Here is a 22,974-nt window from a genome sequence, read left to right as displayed (position 1 = left end):
CGACCATCCTGGGTATGCACAAGAAGCAGCGAGGGAGGGGCCGAATTTCAAATAAAAATGTACCACGAATTCATTTTAGACGAGGTGATCATAGAAGGACAGAGAGAGAGATTGGAAGAGGAAAATGACTTTCTGATTATAAATAAATTTTAGTTGTAAATTTTAAGTGAATTGGATTAGGTGAAAAAAGATTAAGATTCGCTGCGCCTGGCACAAACGATGCTAATGTTTAATTAAATCAATTGCGCATTTAATAAATTCCCTAAAGTTTGTATTCTCAGTGGAGATCGAAGTTCGCAAGTGGATGCTGCAACCTTCTGAAATAATCCTGCTCATAAAATGGAAGCCAATTTTCATATACGAAACCTACAGGCAGAGGCGGATTTTACGGCGGGCGCACCGGGCGCGGGCCCTGGGCCCCGACTTCTGTAGGGCCCACGCAAAACCCCAATAAATTAGTTGAACATATTAGTTCAAAACTGTGATTATTATTATGCTATTATTAATTATATTATATTCAAATTTTATTGGAAATAAAACATTAATAGTACATAATATTTTTTATTTATTTAAAAAATGGTTAACATATATTTTTATTTTCCCTGTCTCTCTCTTTTTTTTAAGGGGCCCAATATTTTCTTCTGCGTTCGGGGCTTCAACCGACCTTAATCCTCTCCTGCCTACAGGGCATTTCATATACATCAATGGAAGTCCCAGTTTCATACACAAACCCCCATATAACATGGAGTCTCCACTTTCGCAAACCCCTAAGTAACATGCAGCCCATTTCACAGAAAACTCTATACAACGTGGAAAGCTCCAATTTTATATAAAACAATACATAACGTGGAGCCCGCTTTATATAAAATCCTACCTAACATAAAAACCCTAATTTTATAGACAACACGGAAGCTCCACTTTCATGAATCCTACATAACAGAAGACCATTTTATATATAAAAACCCTATTTTATATATAAAAAAAATAACATGGAAGCTCTATTTTAATATAGAAATCCTGCATAACAAGGAAGCCCCAATTTTATATTCAATCCTATATAAAGTGGAGGCTCCACTTTCACAAATCCTACATAACATGGAAGCTCATTTTACAGAAAAACCCTATATAACATCCTAGTCTCCATTTTATATGCGAAACCTGCATAACGTGGAAGCCCACTTTATATTAAACTCTACCTAACATGAAAACCCCAATTTTATATGCAACACGGAGGCTCCACTTTTATGAATCCTACATAACATGGAAGACCATTTTATGTATAAAATCCTAAATAACATGGAAGTTCTACTTTAATACAGAAATCCTGCATTTTATATAGAAATCCTATGTATAACATGGAGGCTCCACTTTTACATACAAACCGTACATAACACGGATGTCTCCATTTTACATAAAACCCTAAAAACAATGGAGGCTCCACTGTATTATACAAATCCTACATAACATGGAAGCCAATATCCAAACCCATTTATAAAAAACTGTAACAAACGTGGAGGCTCCATTTTTATATACAAACCCTAAATAACACGGACGTCTCCATTTTATTAAAAAGTGTAAATTTTTATAACCCTATCTGTGAGAGGGAAACACCCTTCAAAAGGAGCTCGATGACACGTCAAACATTTTCAGGGTAGAAATAAGTGGAAAATTCACAAAAAATGTTAGTTCGAGTTTTAGGAGCCCGATTCACTTTTCTGGCCAACGAACCGAAAAAACTTAAACCGGGTAGATCGGGTTAGCCCCGGGATCGAGTCTTGTCCACCACTTAGGAGATTTCGATTCACAGTCTGTTGGCAACAGAGGTGGCTTTTCTAAATGCTTTCGTTCTACACTCACACTGATTTGTGCGAGGCTGTAACGTGGAAATTATTGCGAAGGGGCCCACATCGCCTTGCCCCAGTCAAGACAAGAACTAAATGGAAAGGATGGTTGGTCGCGTTTGCCAGCTGATCTAATTTTGTTTAGCACAAGGTGAGTTTTCAGGTTCGTTCAATCTTTCAAGCTTTCTATGAAGAGCTAGCCGAGGCTGTGTCCACTTGAGGGCGCGGCCCCTGAGCCCCCTTGAAATCTAAAGTAAAATGCACGTTGAAAGCTGTTTACAGGATTGGGGTTGCTGTCCGAAATGCGAAGGTGGACTCGGTAGCCGGCCCCTCAGTGTAACGTCTGTCGAGTTGCTGGCAAGCAGCCAAGTATTTCGAGCTGGCCATGAGTCACGAGGGTTACCCGGAGTGCAGGGACGGCACGAGAGATCTCCGCCACCGTGGGCCAATGATAGAAATCTGGAAGCGTAAGGGTGAAGCCGCAGATAACGAGCGAGGGACGCCGGTGACAACGAGATGCCGGAAAATCCGCCTCGCTCGCACTAATCCAGTCGGGGATCTCGCGCGCAAGAGGGGAGATCTCCAGGCGGGTCGAGTTGCAGGGTATCGACCCACTGCGGCCAGGCGTGGCTGGTGCAAACCCGGGATCTAATCACACACGGGGAGGGCTATCAGATGTTCGGACAAGACCGACACCGCTTGTACGGGCGGAGATAAAGGCCCGTCTGGGTGGGAGGAAGCGATCCACGGAAAGGTCTTCGCTGCCGCCGGCTACCTGATGATGCTATCTGAGAACAGAGCGGTCGCTGTGCGCGCTCGGTGTATGTGGGCCAGGCGCGCGCTAGTGAGAGAGAGAGAGAGGAAGACAGTGACCCATCGCAGGTTACTTCATCGCCTGCAGATCCTTATCCCGCTACTGCGTGCACTAAACGCGCACTTCGTGGGAACAAAGGCCCCCTTGAGCGCGCGATAATCATAAGGCCCGCTCAGAGCAGCCGTAATATATAGCGACCAGTCAAGTGGGCAGAATTCGGGGTCGGCTCTGCCCAACAAAGGGCTTCTGTGGTCCGGTAGCGTTTCCTGTTATGTAAGGCTGTTCCCGCGCGTGTGGTTTATTTACGCAACTCATTTAGGCGCACTAACAACCCCTTCCCCTCCTCCCCTCTGGTTGCAAGAACCGGGTTCACGAAACGGATCTAAACTGGTTCAGTCCCACTCTGGGTTTTAATTCCAGACGCCAAATTAAGCTTTCGGGGTCAGAGACTGGCGTGGAGGAAGACTCGTTAAGGGGTTGGCTGATAGCCCCCCGAGGGCAGCGGACTCAATTGAAACGACCATCCTCGTTGCATTTGCTGTCTTCGGGGCAGGTGGAGTCCACGATCCCGTTGCTAATTCCCATCGGGGGTCATTTCCTTTCGTTGGGCAACTCTCCACCCCTCGCGCCGATGTCCCTTCCTTCCTCAACAAGTTCAATTACACCAATGTCTTCGTCCCCCGCGGGGTTTTCTTCTGCACGTAGCAACCCTTTGTTTCAAAAGACAAAGCGAACCAATTAGGGGAGGGAGAGGATGGATTTCTTTGGCCAGTTCCTTTCTGCTGGCGTTTCGGGGACGGCTTCCTGGTGTTCGTGACAGCTGTCGGAGAGAGCGCTAATACCGTGCTGGATGGCGTTTCGGCTTTTGTTGTTTGGAGATGTTTTTCTTGTTTACCCTCTTCGATTTGCTTCTTTGTGTCCATTAATCACATAACTTGGCTTCCCCGTCATCTCCCTTTACTCTTAAAGATGCTGCGCGTGCGTGCTGGTGTCTGTAGGTAGGTCTTCGAGTCCGAGCCCTCGATTCCACACTGGACCGTGCTAGAATCAAATGGCCCCGTTTGAATTTTAAAATGGCCCACTTTGTCCTCCGGAAATGAATATTGTCCACCTTCGGGTGGTCCTTAAACTGTTTCAACGCCACCTGGCGTTATGGCCCGCGTACAAACAGGGTCTGAGTTGTTTTTCTGCAACGAGCGGACAAAGCCTAGATTCAAATCCCATTTGGATTGAAGGATCTCCTACGGTGGTGTCTTCTTCCCGAAGCTCAGGTTTTTCATCCAGCAAAGTGGAATAACCACTGGATGTTGTCGGATGCAAATATTGTTGTTTATACTCCGGCACAACCACTGGGTCAGTGGAGTTTACAATAAATCAATCGCAACACAAATGCTGATCGTATTTAGCAGTCACGGGGTTGGACCACGGTTCACTCAAAGAGCGTGTGCTACTGCGCTCGCGCTCTTGACCACTTGGCTACGTCAGGCCTTCTGTGGGAAATGTTCGAGGATTTATCCTCGAAGCCACCAACGTATTCAGGAGGGGTCAGACTAGCGAGTGGGTCCGTTAGGGATTCGTGTTGGGCCCCTTTCTATTTTTAATTTTCAAAAACGATTTCAAAGTGGAGAAAAACCACGCAACATTGCCTGAGACCGAATACCTCGGCCACGTTGTGACAAAAGTCCATAAAACTTCCTGAGATCACCGACGAGATTCGAACTCGGGTCCTTTCGGTAAGTTGTGGGCGGACCCGATTAATAATTGATTTCGTATTTCAAGGGCTCGTGCCATTTCGCAGATTTGCGCTACTTTATCGATGCAGCCAAATAGGAACGGGTATTTACGAATGATGCATTTAGAAAACTGATAACAAAAAATTAGCTCCTCACGAAGCAACCACTTCATGTGGACGAAAGGAGAATTTAGAACGTTTAAGTGGGCAACCTCTGTGATATGTAGAGGGAACATTAAAAAAAAAAAGAAATACTAATCGCTGCATTTCTGATTTTAACGAAATTTGGGGTGGCTGTAGAGTTATTAGAAGCGAACAGATAAACGGACAGACGGATGGACATTGCGAAGATAATAAGCGCTTTATGCATCGTGCAAACGTGACTGAAAATGAGCAACCACAATGCGTTTTGTTGTTCTCTCTTACTGCGTTCAATAAATACTAAAATGTGTTGTTGTTTTTGTTGATTGTTTATTGAGGAAGCAACCTCCGGGACAGCTGAAGAAGCCGCGAGGGTTTCTTCTAAAATTAGCATTTTTCTTTTCAAACGACGAACAATGGGGAAACTGACGGTGGTTTGTACACATTTTGGAAACAATTTCCTCGTTCGCAGACAGAACGCGGGTCAGTGTACGACTTACGTCAGTCAGGTTCTGAACACGAGTCGCGCTAATCACGGGGTCGGTGGGGTTTAATCCACGAACATCCCGACTGACGTTAAAGTTCAACGGATTCAGTTTTCAGCATCCCGTTTCGAATGTCGCAGCCAACCCCCTTCACCTTCCCTCCCCCCATTCGGCCATGTTTTTATTGTTGACGCGCGGCGAAGTGAATGCGAAGAACGAGAATTGGAAAGTGGGATTGACCCGGGTGGGTCTCTTACCTGCTCGTGTCTCTTCAAATAGCTCAGTCGGGGAAGGCTTTATCGCAGAACTGGCACCCGTACGGAGTGTTCTCGGTAACGCCGATTGTGTACGACAGGTCAACGTCGGGGTCGGCCGACGAAGTGAAACAGGTAGGGGACAGAGAGAGGGAATGGTCATCTGGAGTGTCGGATGACCTCAGCGAGGTCGGAGTCCCGATGCCACCATTAGATCCTGAAAGAAAAAAAAAAAATACGGTAAGAAAAGGTTCATTTAAATACACTTTGAAACCATGGTTACTGCACCCTCATTCGCTAATGCGCTTTGCGATAACTGAGGCAACACAAGTTGGGGGGGGGGGGGGGAGGAACCTTTGGAGGAGTTGCAGTGGTGGACGCAAGCGATCAGAATTTCTGTTACGTTTTTTGGGGTGGGGTATTGGCTCCCGGAATACCTCCCCCTTGTTCGGATAACAGAAGGGACATAAAAAGACACTGATGCATTTCAGACCCCTTTCCATTTATTAATTCATATCATATTATACAAAACTAACACAGATTTCTGTACAATTATGTATAACTTCCATCATCCAGGGCTTGTGTGTGTGTGTACGTGTATCATGGTGGCTCCAAGGCAGCCCATCCCCATCTTTGTTCTCTGCGGTGGTGTAGAAACTGTAGGCCACTTCGCCACCAGGGAGCAGCGAACACCTGGGCAGCTGCCGCCTGGTGCCCGTCCCCAAGGAAGATGAAACCGCCCTGGGTCTACTGTCATATACGTGCACAAAATCCCGCACCCACCGGAGGTAGTGCAATACCGGTGGGTGTGAGCAATCCCGTTCCTAGGTTGCCCAGCCTTGGAAGCCAGCAACAACAAAAAAAAAAATAATAATAATAATTTAATAATAATTAAAATAAAGTGGCATAATTACCCATAGTAGAAGCAGTAGCTATTTTTTAGGTAAACGTGGCGCTCGAGGCTTAAATTTATCACAACTTGAGTTTAGTAATGGCAGTGCCGAGTCCAAAGAAGGCCTGGAGGTCCAAACACCAAAACGAGTGTGGCTTTTAACATTACATCATCTACACTGTTCACAATATAAACATTTATAGTCGTTGCCCAACTCGGACAAACACAATGGCAACCAACCTCAGCATCTTACGTTTTAAGTCTTCTCCCCAACTGAAGGATTCTTCACAAGTCCTCACCTCAGAGCCAACACAAAATCACAGCTGTAGTTTAATTGCGATTGGTACACGTTCGCTTCAGTCTCCAAAACGGATCAGATGTGTCCAATGGCTAACATCCAACATGGAAAAAGTAGAACGTTCTTTTATACTGCGGTTCTGGGTTAGGCAACGTGTCACAATATGGCAACTATGCCCCAAGGCCGATTTCCATCTATCGCTTTAGATTTTCAAGATCTATTAAGTGAATTGCGTAGCAGTTTGAGCTCTCGTCTCAATTCTCTTCTTGAAAGCCAAGGTGGAGAAAATCTGCAATGGTTCGAAAGGTACGATGCCCCTTGACCTATTTATTCCAACAAAAAACTTAAAGATAGAAATTTGTACCTAAAGCCGATTTTGTATCAAAGATTCAAGTTTTACTGTGGTGTACATCCTCTATGACCACGTCTTATTGGTTCCCTCCGTTCTATGCTCTTCGAAAGAGGTTTGGAACCTAATCCTTATTGCACCTGAGGAGGATTGAAGACGCGGGTTCATGCATTTGAGACCCTTTTTTTTTTTCATTCATTACGCACAATATGCAGTCTCAAGATTATGTACATCAAAGATTTATATACAAAAAGATATATTTTACATATAATTATATGCTCTGTATCATTAAAAACTCGTGTGTGTTCTTTAATCAGGGTAGCTCCCAGGCATAAGCCCAACTCTACCGTTAGAACTTGTAAATACAGTATATAGTCTTTATGAAGCTGGGTCTGGTTTTACTGTAGCGCAATTCGCGCACCCACTGGAGGTAGTGCAATACCAGTGAGTGCCAGCACTCCCGCTCCCCGGGTTGCCCATACCAGCGAGCCAGCAGGAAAAAAAAAAAAAAAAAAAAACCCAATAATCAATAGACCGGATGGCACAACTATAAACTTCAAAAATCACAATTCGATTGAATATTTCCTCATTTGCTGTTCCACATGCACTGGAACCTCCAAAAACAATAATGGTACTGTCCAGCAAATGTCCAACTATACGCCATGGATAATAGAACCTTTAAAGCACCAGACCCGACGCAATGAATCAGGTTCAGCACTCCAGAATCCAGGAGAAAGTATTCATTATCACTGCGCAAAAGACAACTAACCAGAGCACCAGATCCAACACCATGAATCAAGTCCAGCACTCCAGCTGCTAGCCAGAGGTAGAAACCAACAGTGAAACTCCGTGAAGACAATCCACTCACCAGGTTTGCCTCTCAAAGAAAGGCTCTGAGAACAGTTCTTGCAAAAACAGCATTTGAGACCCAGGGGAGCTCAACCGCCCTTATCTGGGTGTGCTACAAACAACCGCACCATTACGAATCAGGCCCCGGAAGGTTGTGCTCCATTACCGCCAGAGGCCTCTGATAGGGCAAATTAAAACAAACGACTCGGATGGGAGATAGCGGAGATACGAACTACCCCGAACCAGGGGGGGGGGGCAGGAGATTATAATCTCGATCAGAAATCGCAATAACCAGGTTTGGAACTAGTTTACGTTAACTGATCGCTCGAAGCCCTTCTTTACGGGGAGGTGCTGACGAGGACGTGTCAGAGGTCAGTCGACCCGCTCGGGGTGGCTCCATCGGCTACGCAACCCTCGCGCAGCGCTCGATTAATATTAAACAGCCCGCGGCTCTCGGGAGGCTCGGCGATACAACTGAATTTCTCACGATCGCCACCAAGCGATAGTCCGAGTTGGTGGGGGGGGAAGCGACCAATCAGGAAAGAGACAGTTTGCGTTCGGTTGTCGCCGATTGATTGCGGATTTTCGAGGAAGTAATTTGACCCGATAAATGTGACGTGACGCTAATGACCCAGCGCAGGCGGAGAGGCCGTGTGGTCCGTCGTAATGAGTTGTGTCGTGTTGTGGCGGAGCTGATAGGTGTCGTTCCGCGACCGGGCCGACATTAATTCAATGTTCCGTAATCGGTCGCATTCGTATCGGAATAAATGGAGCCTGGTATCATTGCAGACCCCCCCCTTGTACCCTCCCCTCCCCTCCCCTCCCCGTGGTTCGCCTATCCGTATTCCTCCCGTGCGTCTTTCATGACAAATAAAGGTTAACATCTCTGGGTCAGCCGTGGCCGCCGTTCCCACCATCATCGTCTGATCCGTAAACTGCACTTTGGCGTGTACGACGTAATCTGCCTTTGTTTGTCGTACGAGGTGCAGGGGGTGGGCGAGACGGGGGAGAGAAGAAGAGACGGCTAATGCGCGTTTCTTTTGCGTCTTTTTTCTTCGACTGTTATTGCTCGCTCTCACGGACTGCGTGTCCAGCAAATACACTCCCCTCTCAGAAGTGTTGGCGCACCACAAGAGGACGGCTTTTTATTAAGGCAAGCGGGCCAGATTAAGAGGAGTTCAGTTCCGCTCCTTGTGGACCGTACTGCCCCCCCCGATTCGGTTCCTTAATTTTTGTCGTCATTTGCGAACAGATCATTTACCACTGTCGGAGTCACCAAACTTCGGAGGATACGTTTCGAGTCTGATGTGGAATCCATCATCGGGCCAATGACGAGGTCTGAAAACTGGGTTGATGTAACTCCTTAGTAGTGTTCCTTCCTACTCAAATCAGAGTTTCATAATTGTGAGTACTCGGTAGAGGGCGTTGTGCCTTTGCAAATTAATTCGAATAAGCAAAATTTACTTTTAACGAGATACCATATCCGGGTACGAGCTCGACCTCTTAAGCGCTTACTGAGCTTCTCAGAAATGCCCTTCGCTAATTATAAATATTCGCATACACTACCCTGTTCAAAAGTATCACACATCGCTCCCGATGTAGTGCTGAGTGAGGAATAGACAATGTCTGGCGTTTGTTATACGCAGGCTCTCTCTGCACGTAGGGCCTCATTTTGTACAATGTCCTAGCTGCGCAAAAAACTCTACAAATTTAAGTCAAGCAAATCTATACGCTTTTTAGGAGGGTTAGCATATATGCACGCAGTGCCTGTTTTCTTCACAACATCTGTCCGTCCGCATGTAATAATTCGACTTCCATTCGATGAATTGTCGAGAATTTTATGTTTGTGTTTTTGAGATTTCTCACACCACCTAAATTTTGTTAAAATAGGACCAATTGAACTGCCTCAATTATTATTATTAATTATTATTATTTTCGTACATATCACTTAGGTGATCCATATATCGCATATTATAGTTGAAGCACTGGATGTTATGTTTATTGCCATGCGCTAATTGGCGGAATGGATAGGCACAATGGTGAATGCGCAGAAAAGAAATATTCTTGGTTCTCAGTTCACCCATATGACGTGGTGGTGAGTTCGTTTTTTTGTTATCAGTTTACTAAATACATAATTCATGAATTTTTACTGTTTAATTATTATATTAATTACAGCAGAAATGTGAAACACGTGCTTCTTTCAATTGTTATTAAAATCCAGGGAAAAAAACAAGTAAACTGCATTACGAAAGCGTTGACTATATGACTGTTTGATTTATTAAATCATAGAGTCTGAAAGAGTGTTGCCTTTCATGCGCTGTTAAAAAGTAAGTTTTCAGTTGGGAGTTTGGAATCAATTTTCATTGTTCTTAATGTTCAATGTTTTTATTTAAAACATCACGTTTACCAATTTCATTAAAATATTTTCTGTTATCTAAAAATCAAAAAAAAAAAAAAAAACTGAAATAACAATTATGGAATATTTAAGAATTGTCTAGAATATTCGAAAATATTACAGAAAGACGTAGAAGACCCCTGGATATGGTTGAACATCGTTCATGATTCCGGAGTATTGTAGAAAGTGGGAGAAGGAACCTACCATCACAATACCACTTTGTACCACCTGGTTCACCAGAATACGTTAAAAATTATGAAAATGATGGGAACTGCTCTTACAAATTTATGGCAATGTTACCATAATGAGGAGGATGGGGGACTACAATTGGGATTGGACCTAAAACTTTGATTACACTTTTCGTTGTCAGAGAGGCGCCTCCATAGCCAGGTGGGAAGGAGCAGCGGTGCGTTAGCACACGCTTCTTGATTAGACCGGGGTTCGAGCCCGTCACCACTAAATATGGAGGATGCGGAAAGGTCAGGGAATGACCACCGCATATCCCCGGAGCAATATGGCCTTAGTTGCTAATGCTCCTAAAAACCAAATAACAACAACAACGTTGTCAGAGAATTCCGAAGCACCTGAAATATACTCGCATTTATGCACAAAGTTAAAGCGAAATTTTGAGGTGGGGGGGGGGATGTTGAATTTCTATTGGATCGATTTTGATGAAATTTCAGTTGTCTTGATAAATCTTTTTCATTGAACCAAATATAAAATTTCGTCTACTAAATTCGTTGTTACATGCGAACGAACAGACGGACGTTTGCTTATCTCTCACTGATCATTTGCATTTATTGCAATTTTTTCCCAGTTGATAATCAGTGAAGTTGAAGGTGCAGCACAAATAGTGGTTTCCTTGCTCGAACAGAGCAGCCCAATTGCAACAAAAGAGGTGTTTGTTTAACCGTTCTTTACATGATTCCCCCCAGTCCATTGTGGGCAAACAACTTGCAAAGCGTTCTATCTTCGAATATGCAGTGTAGGACTACGTTTCCAAAGTAATCTGATGGATGCAGAATGAAAGGGAACATTTATTGGTCCACCAATTGAGCAGAGGTTGGCTCCGCAAGAAGTGGAAGACAAAATACGTCTTTCGGTAGTCTTTTTGTGTTCTTCTCGCGAAGGGCCTTCTTGGTTAAGAGGTGAAAATTTTCCTTAAGCATTACAGAGGGATATGATGCAAGAAAGCAAGCGTAGGCGGTTCTTTCTTTGTTTTTTTTCTACGTTATATATATGATTAGTTAAGTTATTTTTGACACCTACTGTTATTGAGGTTAACCTTTTGTTACCTTGGGCAACTGACTGCTTACAGGATCACGTACTTAAATGTTAAGTGGAGTAGAGTGACAGAACACGACATCAGGCACATTACGTATTCAGTAATGATTAATGAAACGAACAAAACATAAAATAGGTACACAACCGGCACTTGCATTAAATTAACTTTCCTTTTATTGATATTACGAGAGAAACAATTCAACAAACGGCTCTCTCTCACTTCAACATTGTTATTACATTCATTTTCATCCTCAGGATATCTTGCATAACTCTTGGTACGTTCTGCAGTAAAGTGAACGTTATCTTCAGCTGCAATTTTCCTTAAGTATCCTAGTCAATAAGAACACAGAATGCTTTCTCATCGCATTGGGGTTCTAAAGTTAAAAGTTAATCTTGCTCCTCAGGGCCAAAATTTTGGGATACTAAACTCAACAAGATTTTACTTACAGGTTTTCACCAGGTCGGGCCAACATAATCAGTAAGGGCGGGTCCTCCATTGCTTCACTTTATACTCGTGGTACTTTTTGCGTTTTCAGCTTCCTCTGCTTTCCTCCAACTTTTCTGTTCGGCTCATTCAGGTCCCTTGCTGAACCCTTTAACTGAACCCTATTTGAACCTTTCCCGTCCGGCCTACGTACTCGTCGCTGTTACCTTCCCCCCACACCACCAAAGCCTTACCCGAAAGATCAACAACTCATTTTCCCGCCCTTCAATTCCTTATATATCAACTTATGTTCTCATTTCTCCTCCCCTCAATTTTCTCTAATCCCGTCCTTGGCCATCTAAAGCCCTTTCTGTTCGTTTCGCCGTATAATTCCTGGCTTGGCCATTTCCAGGGAAACGGTCTTTTCGAGGAAACGATTCTTCACCTTTTGCGCACCTCCCTAAAGCATTTATTGCCCGTTTTTATTCTATTCAAATTGTTCGCATATTCAAAATTTTATAAAAAAAATTCTCATTACTGGTAAGCCAGAGCTTATACAGCGAGCCGAAAAATGATAATATAATAAAAACACTTCCTACCTCACATACCCCATTCCCTACAAAAGTTTGCAAATTCCTTCCTTAACATTACTTAAGCTGTCAACTTCCACAACGACAGATGGAAGTTTGTTCCAGGAATCAACCACCCGCTGGCTAAAGGCAACTATCCTACAACAGTCTTTCCTCAACTTAAATCCATGCCCTCCCACGTTCAAAATCTCAGCAAGTAGAAGTATCCCATCACCATTGAGCATGCTCAAACCATTCAGGGCTTTATACACCTCAATCAGATCACCACGCTGGTGCCTAGTCTCCAGACACTGTAATTTGCAAAACTTAAGCCTTTCTTCGTAAGAGCAACCCTTTGTTCCATCACTAATCTTGTTGCCCTTCTCTGTACTCGTTCCAGCAGCTCTACATCCTTCTTGAAATGAGGCCTCCAGACCTGTATACAGTACTCAAGGTGTGGCCTAACCATTGCCTTATACAAGGGGATGACCACCTCCTTATCCCTGCTAGAAAAGTTCTTGTATATCATTGACAAAACCCCATGAGCTGTCCCGGTAGTCTGTCTGGACTGCTCAGAGAACTTCGTATCTGACTGCACATTTACCCCCAGGTCTTTTTCATTCTCCACTACCCTGAGTGTACTACCCACACAGTTGGTACGTTCTTCTGGGCTTATTGATTACATATACAGTACTTTACATTTGTCAATGTTAAACTTCAGTTGCCCATCTGCTCAACTTTTCTAGATCCTGTTGCAGCAGCGTACTGTCATTAGTTTCCTTAACAACCCTGTCAACCTTTGTATCGTCTGCAAACTTGGACATTAAGCTTGATATACCATCATCAATATCATTTATAAATACAGAAAACAATAATGGACCCAACACTGAACCCTGGGGAAATCCACTAATAACATTAGTCCACGAGTGGTAATCAATGGACACTGCAGATACAGTGTCCATTGATTACCACTCTCTCTCTTCTCCCACTCAACCACCCCTTTATCCATAGCAGCAATTTGCCTCCAATGTCACACTGCTCCAATTCTTCCATTTGCAACAGTATCAAAAGCCTTTCTAAGATCCAAATATATAATATCAAAGTTATTTCCTGCATTCATTTCCTTTCTGGCCACATCATAGTATCCAATCAAATTGGTCAGGCACGATTTTCCCTTAACAAAACCATGTTGTGTCTGAACTATTACTGCAGTCTTGTCCAGATGACCCTGCAGTGCTTCTTTAACAAGTGCCTCCATTAATTTTCCTGGAACAGAAGTTAAACTCACAGGTCTATAATTACTTGTGTCAGCCTTTGATCCTCCTTTGTGGATTGGGGTCACATTTGCACATCTCCAGTCCATGAGGACCTCCCCTGAGTCAAAGGAAGTCCTCATAATTATGGCTAAGGGCCTGCTTAATTCCTTTGCTGCCTCCTTTTATATAACTGGATAGATCCCATCCACCCCGGGTGCCTTTCTTGTGTTTACTTTCAACGATAGGTATTACAAAATCATTTAACTTTGTGTTAGAATTTGATAAGAGGCTGTTGGCCTCCACTTCCCTGCAGAATTCCTCATGTGTGAATGCAGGTGCAAAATACTCATTCAGTTTGTTTTCTATCTGAGCAGGATCATCAACAGTCGAACCATCGATGTCAAGTGGACCAATCAGGTTCATCCCCGTCCTTTTAGAGTTTATATAAGTAAAGAAATCCTTGCTGTTTTTCTTAGCATCCTTTGCCTGCCTACCCTCCTTTGTGACTTGGTTAGAGACCAGCTTATATCTATGCATGTCACCCATTAATTTATATGTATCCCAAGCTTTTTTCTTCTCTGCCATATGTCTCATTAGTTCATCTGACATCCATTTATACCTCTGAAAGTGTTCTTATTTCCTCTGAAGTAAGAAGTTTAAAGTGGGCACACCATTCCTTATAATCCTTAGCGCGGTTTTTTCTGATGCAAATGTACTTAATAAGCGACTTCTGTCTTTCACAAGGACATTAGTTCTTGGCGATCAAAGGATCGATGCGTACTCTAGGATCGGAACTACCGTTTTGTAGCTTTTGATCTTGTAACTGATGTCAGAGAACTCTCTGAAGGAACCTTTAAGTACCTAAAAACTTGGATGCCTTTCTAACTTGACCAATATTTTCTCGGCTGGATTGGCGTGATTGACGAAGATTTCCCCGAGGTCAACGCACCGGATTTGAATGTGGTTAGCAAAGTTAGCATCCATTTTATATTCACAGATGTCTCTTTAAGTTGTCTCTCAGTTGCAAGTTATGACACGTTTGACGTGTCCACTCTGACTTAAGGCCACTTTGCATTTACCACACAACGTGCAACAGTGCCAGTTTAGATAGTCTTCAGTAAAGGCCACTTTGTGAAAGTGGGATGCCCAGATATTCCCGATCTCTGGAGAAAAATCAAATTCTTATCTGCTGAATATTCTCGGAAAATCGCATAACTGGTTCTGAGATCGTTCCATAAGTAGGTTGCTGTTGGAGAGCAATTATGCAGTGACCAAGGAGTTCCTTAAGAAACGATGTCAATGCTTTCGTTTTTTAATATTTGGAGGAACAGCGTGGCCGATGTCCACGACAAGTATTGATCAAAATAACCAGGCAGCTTTGGTTTCACAACACAACCACGCAATGAGTGTAAAAATGTGGCAAATCCCTTGAGCTGTATTTTTTTAATGATGAGAGTACTCACGGTTTTAATGAAAGAAGCCCACCTTTTGGTCGGAAGAGTGTGACAAACATATCCGTTCTGCGGATGCATACTGTGGGCCCATGGAATGTCCACAAGCTATAGGGATTCATTTCATATGGCACCATTGGCCACATCGACTTTATGAACGACACGTGTTACAATTGAGCAGCGACCTCCAGGGGAATCTATACACTCTTTCTTCGATTTCTCCAATCCATTTTGGTGAAGGGGTCCTCTTCTAAGTTTTTTAAACAATGTGGATGACGTAAACGCAGGGACATCGATTCAAATTAAGTTACGATTTCAGTTTGAATCCTGTCAATGACGCGAGAAATTTTTATGGGCCTTTCAGAAAATGTGGCTGAGTTAGTCGGTGTCAGGGAGAGCAGCATGGTTTTCCCTCCCGGAAACTCGGGTTTTTCATCCGGAAAACAGCAAATCGACCTCAGACGTACGCAATTTACAGATATATACGACGTAGTATGGCCTAAATAGGTGATGCGTCTGAAACCTAACAACGACCCATCAACCAACTGGACTTTGAATACATCTGGTGGAATCTCGAGGACAAACCCATTGTCTCTGCTATGTCAGTTTCCTTCGAGGGCTTTTTTACCCCAAAAGACCAATGTGTGGTTTGAACAATTTCCAAGTGTGGGATGGTCAAGGGAAAATCTGAGTCACTGAGATCCACTACCCACATGGGCTCCTTTAGGGGTGCCACACTTGTGACCAGGAAGAAAAGCAAGTTTTAATTTGCAGTAAGAAATAGTCACGAGCGGATAAAAAAATGTGGTCAATAAAAATCTGCCGTAAACCAACCGCTCCCGCTCGTGTTGTTGGTGACGTAAATGCGAGCACGGCAGGAAAAGCTTCGGAGTTTGTGTGAATGCAATTAGCGCGTGCGGAAGGTCCGTGAAGGAAGAGAAAGGACACTTACTGTTCATGGCAGGCAGCGGTTTCATTATCCATCGGACTCGCCACACTTCGTCAAGTGATGTCGGCCAGCTCCCGTGGCGTACTGGACTGCCGGAGTTCGTCACGGACCGGCGGCCGCAAGTAGGAACTGGTTGATTATTGGCCGGGGGAAGGGCGGGAGGGGGGGGGGAGGAGGAGAAGTGTACGCCGAGGCGTGGAGCTGCCGGCTCCAAACAGGACCGTGTACTTCAGGTGCGAGGTGTGCACGTGGCGAAATCGGGGCGGGACGTTGGGGTAGTTGCTGCGGCAGGGGTGACGTCCTTGCGTACTTAACCGGGAGCCGAGATTACCGTCTGCTTGCACGACGCTGTAACGAACCCGAAGCAGGTGCCCGCTAACCGTTCCCTGCGTCGTGGGCACTCAGCGGAGGGCATCCGTGACCCCTGGCGGAAATGAAGACATCAACACCGATCTGCGGATAGCGACGACCGTAATTTGGAGAATTTGTGGCGTCCACTTCCGCGAGATCGGACGTTGGCGTCAGATTCGGTCAGGTTCTTACACGCCATTAGGGGAGGGGGGAGGGACCTGGGATTTCCCATTACGGAAGACCAACCGCTCCCTCGTTTGCTTTCTCACCGTTGTCGGAGTGGAAACATTGTCACTAATCCGAATACCGGGAATTTTTGGCCCTGAGGCGTCTCGTTCGATTCACCCTTCCCGAACATTTACAGTCGAACACGTCCCAGTGACGCGACCCGTTTTTCCAATTATCTCCAATCTTCAATATGTTTGTTGCGGGCAGGGGATGGTCCAGGATTGCTTGATGCAATGGCACCCACAACAGCGACGATGCTGGGGGTTTAACAGAAAACGTATAAAATTAATGTTAACGTGGGAATGAAAGAACATGAAGAAACGATGGCAGTCACTCGGCTGAAGACGAGAGCTGATCCCTGATGATGCGTCTTCTGTACGATTTGTCCTCTATCCACTCCTTGTAGGCCACATCCATCTCCTGGACGTTGTGGAGCATCTCCATGGGCAGGAATCTATCCCCTAATCTGAACCTCCACGCCACAGACTGCAAAGAGGGGAGGGCTCTTAAGGGTTTTGGGGGATCCTCCAATTGCACATCTGGCAAAAATTTGGAGTATTAACTTCACCCTCTATCATTTTAATTGACACGAGCAAGCGGAGGGCAAATATCCGTTTGGAGACTTTTCTGTAATTTAGAAGTTGAGTGATACTGAAGTATATGTGAGTGGTGGCAAATTATGCTTGAAGAGGACCCACCGAAGAAGCCAGTATGGATTTTAGCGTCGTTTTCTTTGCCGAACGCCCAGATTTCTGACCCGTAGGTGATGACTGACTGCAGAAACCGGTATATGTATTGGAGATTGTTGTTTGGCAAGCCATTTTGATATGCAGACCCTTGTGAAGTCTGCAACATGGTGTTTGAAACTGAGTTTAGGGTCGAATATAAATAAATAAATAAATTTTCTATTTATACTCCGGCACGACAGCCAAGTCAGTGAGTTTACAATAAATCGTCAATACGAATATTTATCGTATTTAGTAGTCACGGGTTTGAACCCCGGTTCACTCAAGGAACGCATGCTATGCACTCTCGCTCCTGACCACAGGGCTACGTCAGGCCTGATATAACGCCGAAATCTTTGTGCTTGATGACTGGGGTGATGGGGGTTCCGTGGATTTCCAAGTTTAGTTGTGTTGGGTTTGATTTGAGGGAAAATACCATTTCTGCTGATTTTTTTGGATTTATCTTAAGAGAAAACTATGCCAAGTATGTAATCAGATTCTTAAGGCTGTTGATAATGGCTTCAGAAACAGAATCAGATCGGGCGGTTCCGTTGATCCAATAGAGGAGCTTCAAGTCGTCTGCATAACTGATAAATTCTGTTTGCTGGCACAGAAATGTGCCAGCAAACAAAGAGTGGATGGCAGCCGTAAAGAGGAGCCCTGAAAGAACTCCACCCTGGGGAACACCTACACAAACTTTCCTTGTGAAAGATTTTTTTATTCACAGCTAAGTGAAGGACCCTGGTCGTAAGTAGCGACTTCAAGAATTCCAGTATATTGCCTTTTACCTGGTATCCATCCTCACAAAGTTGCAGGAGGGGCTGGATGTCTATGCTGTCGAATGCAGACTGGATATCCAGATAAACAGTTGCCATCTCAGCCCTATCTTGTACAGCCCCCAGAATGGTGTTGGTTTGCAGTAGGTTGGTAACGGTGGACCTGCGTTTCAAGGCATAGTGAATGTATGGTGATTCACATGGCAGAACCTGGTTGGTTAGGATGGGAAGAAGGCACTTCTCCATGACTTTGAGGAGACACCAGGCTTTCATTATTGGCCTGAATTGTGAAACTGAGGTCGCTCCTTGTGTTTTGGGGACTGGTTGGACAATATATTCATTCCAGGCTGTTGGGAAACTTTGCGTTGTGAGGATTCCATTAAAGATACCTAGGAATGCATCAATGAGGAAAACACTAACGCTCTTAAGAATGAATTGTGGGACCCCATCATATCCAGTGCAAGACGTTGGTGGGATATCATTGATGGCCTGGATGACCTCTCTTTTTGTGATGATGAGAAGCGAGGACATCTCGCTGACAATTGTTGTGAATGCCCTTAAGGTCTGACGCTGACTTTGGCTTAAATCTTGTAATGTAGTCTAGCCATTCGATTGGATTAAGTTGTTGAGGGAATTCATCATCCCTTGTCTTAAACGTTTCCTGCCCAATCTTGATTGTTTTGTCGATGTAGGCTTTCGTGGCTTTAGATTTGCTTCTACTGAACTGGGCACGGGCTCTTCAGTATGCAATCCTGTCTAGTGGGTTGATGTTGGTTTCCATTTTGCCTGTAATCTTTGTTTATTCTGAAATATAAGGCTGAGCTGTTCGGTCCACCGTGCAGCCCGAGCTGTGGATGACATTGGTTTAGGACTTCCCAAGGAAAAATGGATGCTGCGAAGCAGCATTTCTGTGGACTGAGGAGTGTAGGGAAATGCTTTTACACATACATTCTTTCAAGGGAAAAAGGAGCTTTTAATCAGCGTTCAAACACCCCTCAAGAAATAAAATCATCATCGTGTTGTGAGGACAGTTCGCTCCTTAAATGCTCCCCTTTCAGTTTTCTTTTTAAACGAGAGAACTCTGCGATTTAAGGGAGATTTTGGAAAAGGACTTCGGGGGGAAAGAAGAAAAAATCCCAGGGTGCGAGGTCGGGGGAATAAGCGAGATGCAGAAATATCGGAAACCCACAACCACGAGCACACCTCGCTGAAGCATGCGAGGAATGCGCAGGGGCATTATAGTGGAACATTAACATATAATAGTTTTGCCCTCACAGTACACCCATCTTATGTTAGTATAACACCATGCTGATCCCAAAAAACTGACAGCATCTCACCATGCAAGCACTTGGTTGCATCTTTGCCTTTCTCGGGTGGTGATTCTGCATGCTTCCATTGTTTTGACATTTGTTTAGTTTCGGGATCATAATGATGGATTTAAGTTTCATCCATTGGGACTTGACGTGAAAAAAATTCCTCATGCTTTTTCTGGAAGATCGAGAGCATTTCATGGGCACATTATGCCCTTTCCTTCTTCTGGTAAGGGGTCAGAAGTGTGGGAACCCATCTACTCATATGCAACTGTTGATGGATGATGTTCTCCACAGACTCTACAGTAATTTGGTGTTCTGCAGCTACTTCTTTGAAGCTAATACGGCGATCTTACAGGATTAATGCTTCAGTTTTCGCAACCTCTCTTCGGTTACTGCTGTAACCGAAGAGAGGGATTTGCATCTTGGGATTTCTTCGTCATGCGGGAGGTTCCACCACGTTGGAACTGTTTACCAATGGCAACAACAACGCTGTAACCTGGGCAGTTTTCTCCATTGACAGCGACCATTTCTTCGTGGGTTGTTTTGGATGTTTCCACTTGCAGAAAGAGGAACGAAATCAAAGATCTGGATTCCACTTTATCCACACTTCATTCAGCGCCGCAAAGATTAAAAACGAACTGTCAGACAGAATCCAAAATTTGTGTGGTTGCTATGGAGATTTCAAGGTATCAAACGCAAAAATAAAAATTCATCTTTTCCATTACAACTACATCTTGATGAGAACAAATCTTTTTTTAAACTTTCGAATACGATCTTCAGCATTGGGGAAGAGCTACCCAAAAAGATCAACGGTCTATCCAAAAAAAACAATGATGATTTTGAGGATCGGCCATTGATCTTCAGTCTGTGGTATACAATCCTTCTAAGTACTGTAATTTGACCTTCTACTCTGCTCTGTGGTTTTACAACTGAGCAGCCAGTTTCCTCCATGTGATAATCCATGACTGTTCTGGCTTTTCAACTGACGCTGTAGCTGTTCGTCCACCAACTCTTTTTTATCTCGTGTATCTTGTAATTTGCAGATAGCGTGGATTGGAGAACTCAGTTAACTTCGAGGCTTCTTAAACTCAATCGTGTCTTTGTCCTGTATTCTGTCCAGAAGAGGGAAATCAAGTTAATCAATGATTTATCCACTCGAATTCCCTGGCACAACGTTCGCTTTCTACTGCATGCCATTTTTATAGACCTTTCCACAAAATTGCTATTTCCTGATGGCAGTTCCATCTCTTTCTTGCAAATCAGGCCAACCACGTGAAACTTGACTAGCTGGAATCCAACCTCAAATTCATTCAACTGTCCCTTCTACTTCTGTTCGCTTGGACAAGATGGCATATTAGTGACACCCAAGAATGAACTCAACTACCCAAGTATGTAAATTGCGTGTTCTGTGTGTCGATTTGCTGGATGAAAAACTCGAGTTTCCGGAAGGAAAAGCCATGCTCAACCACGCTGTGGAAAAGAGCCATAAACGTTCGTCGCGTCACAAACGGGATTCGAACCTATCTGAAAATTACGGAAATTTAAGTGAAAAAAAAAAAAAAAAAAAAAAACCTGGTTTTAGCAGCAGACCACAACAGCAGTACCAACATTCGCGTTTGGTTAATTTACGTCCCGGTTTCAGCACTCTGGGGAACTGTTGCTCAAAATAAGGTTGGGGGTCACTGAGTTCGTAGTTTTTCCGCATTCCGTAACCCGATTAATGCGTGTGGCAGTTGGTGCCAAAGGACAGATAAAGACGGATCCGTAGTGAGATCGGGGCTGCTGTTGGCGGAATGCGCGGCATTTGGATGATAAAAAACGTTTTGGGGACGTTGGCCACGCGGGGGATCCCCTGTTGGCCCGAAGGAAACGAAAGAGCGCAGATATCACGTGGTTGTGTGGAAGGTGAAACAAAGTACCCGGTGGACACGCCCTCTGCGACTGAATCCCATCAACCTCATTCCATCAGCGGCAGTTTCCCGTGGGTGTGCAGCGCAGGTCGTGGACACCGAAGTGCTCTCTTTTCGCGAGTGGAGGAACTGTTACCATGGAAACTGGAAAGAAGTCGATGAGTGCACCCCTCACTGCCACAGACATTTGGCCAGTCCCACTGCTGGGAGATCTCTCTCTCTCTCGTTTTACGCGTAGAATACACGCAGCTTTTATAACAGAAAGAGGACGCCTCGTAGCCTTGGTGACCTCATTGCTTACCTCGAATAAGCCGGTTGAACTCGGTCACCGTGTGTGCGCTGGAGGAGCGACAGAAGGGTAAGACAGCGGAGAAAAAAGGGGGGAAGGACAGCCACATAAATCAGAGGATAACACAGAAGCCGAAGGTGGCAATTTGACTGTCCGAGTGACTCTCTGCTGTGACACGAACACATCCGGCAAACAGACAACCCCCACTCGTGTGAGCAAATTGATTGCTAAACAGCTGCACGAAGGGAACAACCCACCTGGGTTCGGGCACTTAATTGATTGAGACGGGCACACCGCACCACATGGGGGATAGGTAGGAGGGGGGGTGATAAAATGCGCCTTCGAAGGAGTTGAAAAGGCTATTCGTTTTGGGAAATTCTCCGGATGATTTCTTCCTTTCTCAAGGTTGTCATGGCAACGAGAGCATCTATAAATTCCCACGGAGGATTCGAGAGGATTCAGGAGACATTGCGTCCGTCCCACTTCGGAGCATGCCCCTGGGAATCCGAACCTCCGCCCCGTTTATCGGACACCTCGTTATTGCGGATTTATTAGGAGTCGCCGGTGAGTAATGGCCCGGCCAAGAGGGCCGGCACCCGACGCAAGTTGTGTGCCCCTGCAGGCACGCGCTTTTGATGAACGAGCGAAGTGCCACACGTGAGAGGATTCTCCCACGACGCACCTGGATCCCTTTTAACCCTGCTGGGCCGAACCTGCTCTCGATCAATCGCGTGTCTCGGGAGGGTTGTTCATTTATCTGTCGGGCGATCGGTAGCCGCGCTGAGGACGGAGGCTCCTTTCATTATTCGTCCCGGGTCATTTGTTTTCTGCGAAGGCTGCTGTCAATAGGGGTTGTTCGTCATCGCGTGCTGTCATTGCTCATTGGTCATTATCTGCGTGTCGTCTGCGCAGGGCTTTCATTATCAGTAGCTGCCCTCTGATCGGCGCCTTCGGAATACCTGCGGTTTCTTAACCCGACCGCTAGAGGGTGATGTATAGTTCCCCCTTCCCCCCGGCGTCTGATGATCGCAACAGAGAGAAACGTCTTTTGCACATTATAACCACACGTGCGTAACTTCGCATCCGTCCGAATCTCTTCCGCGCTCCTCCGCCGTGCGTTTGCTTTTTGTCGCATAAGAGCGGGGGTCACCGAACAACGCCGACACAATTTGGACGCCGAAGAGGGGACTGGAACGCGCTTCTGCGCTCACTTCCTGGGTTTCGTAATTAACAGGTGACGCCGACAAGTGGGCGCTCGTGATCGCAGGGTGTTGACAAATTCTGCGGGTGATTAATCTTCCCCGTGGACCGCCACCGACAGTCGGCGTTGAACACGGCGCTGCTGTTCGGGAACTGAAGCGGAACTTCGCGTGAGCGGCGAAATATTTGGCGGGCCGAA

At 45.1% G+C, this 22,974-nt stretch overlaps 1 protein-coding gene across 1 annotated transcript in view; it reads right to left on the bottom strand.

The window, feature by feature from the left end:
• The window catches only part of LOC150078642 (uncharacterized), a 44,477-nt gene extending 24,574 nt beyond the window's left edge, over positions 1 to 19,903 (bottom strand). The window contains 3 exon segments of the mRNA XM_090384137.1: positions 5,271 to 5,299; positions 5,302 to 5,484; positions 19,849 to 19,903. Of these exon segments, the coding sequence (XP_090240263.1) occupies positions 5,271 to 5,299; positions 5,302 to 5,484; positions 19,849 to 19,903 (267 nt within the window).
• Between the last annotated feature and the right edge of the window lie 3,071 nt (positions 19,904 to 22,974).

The sequence above is a fragment of the Mastigoproctus giganteus genome, chromosome 10 (assembly GCF_048544385.1).
Source record: "Mastigoproctus giganteus isolate SK-2022 chromosome 10, ASM4854438v1, whole genome shotgun sequence".
NCBI lineage: Eukaryota > Metazoa > Arthropoda > Arachnida > Uropygi > Thelyphonidae > Mastigoproctus > Mastigoproctus giganteus.
The sequence above is the reverse complement of the archived record's forward strand: the minus strand, read 5'-3'. Positions and strand labels throughout refer to the sequence as shown.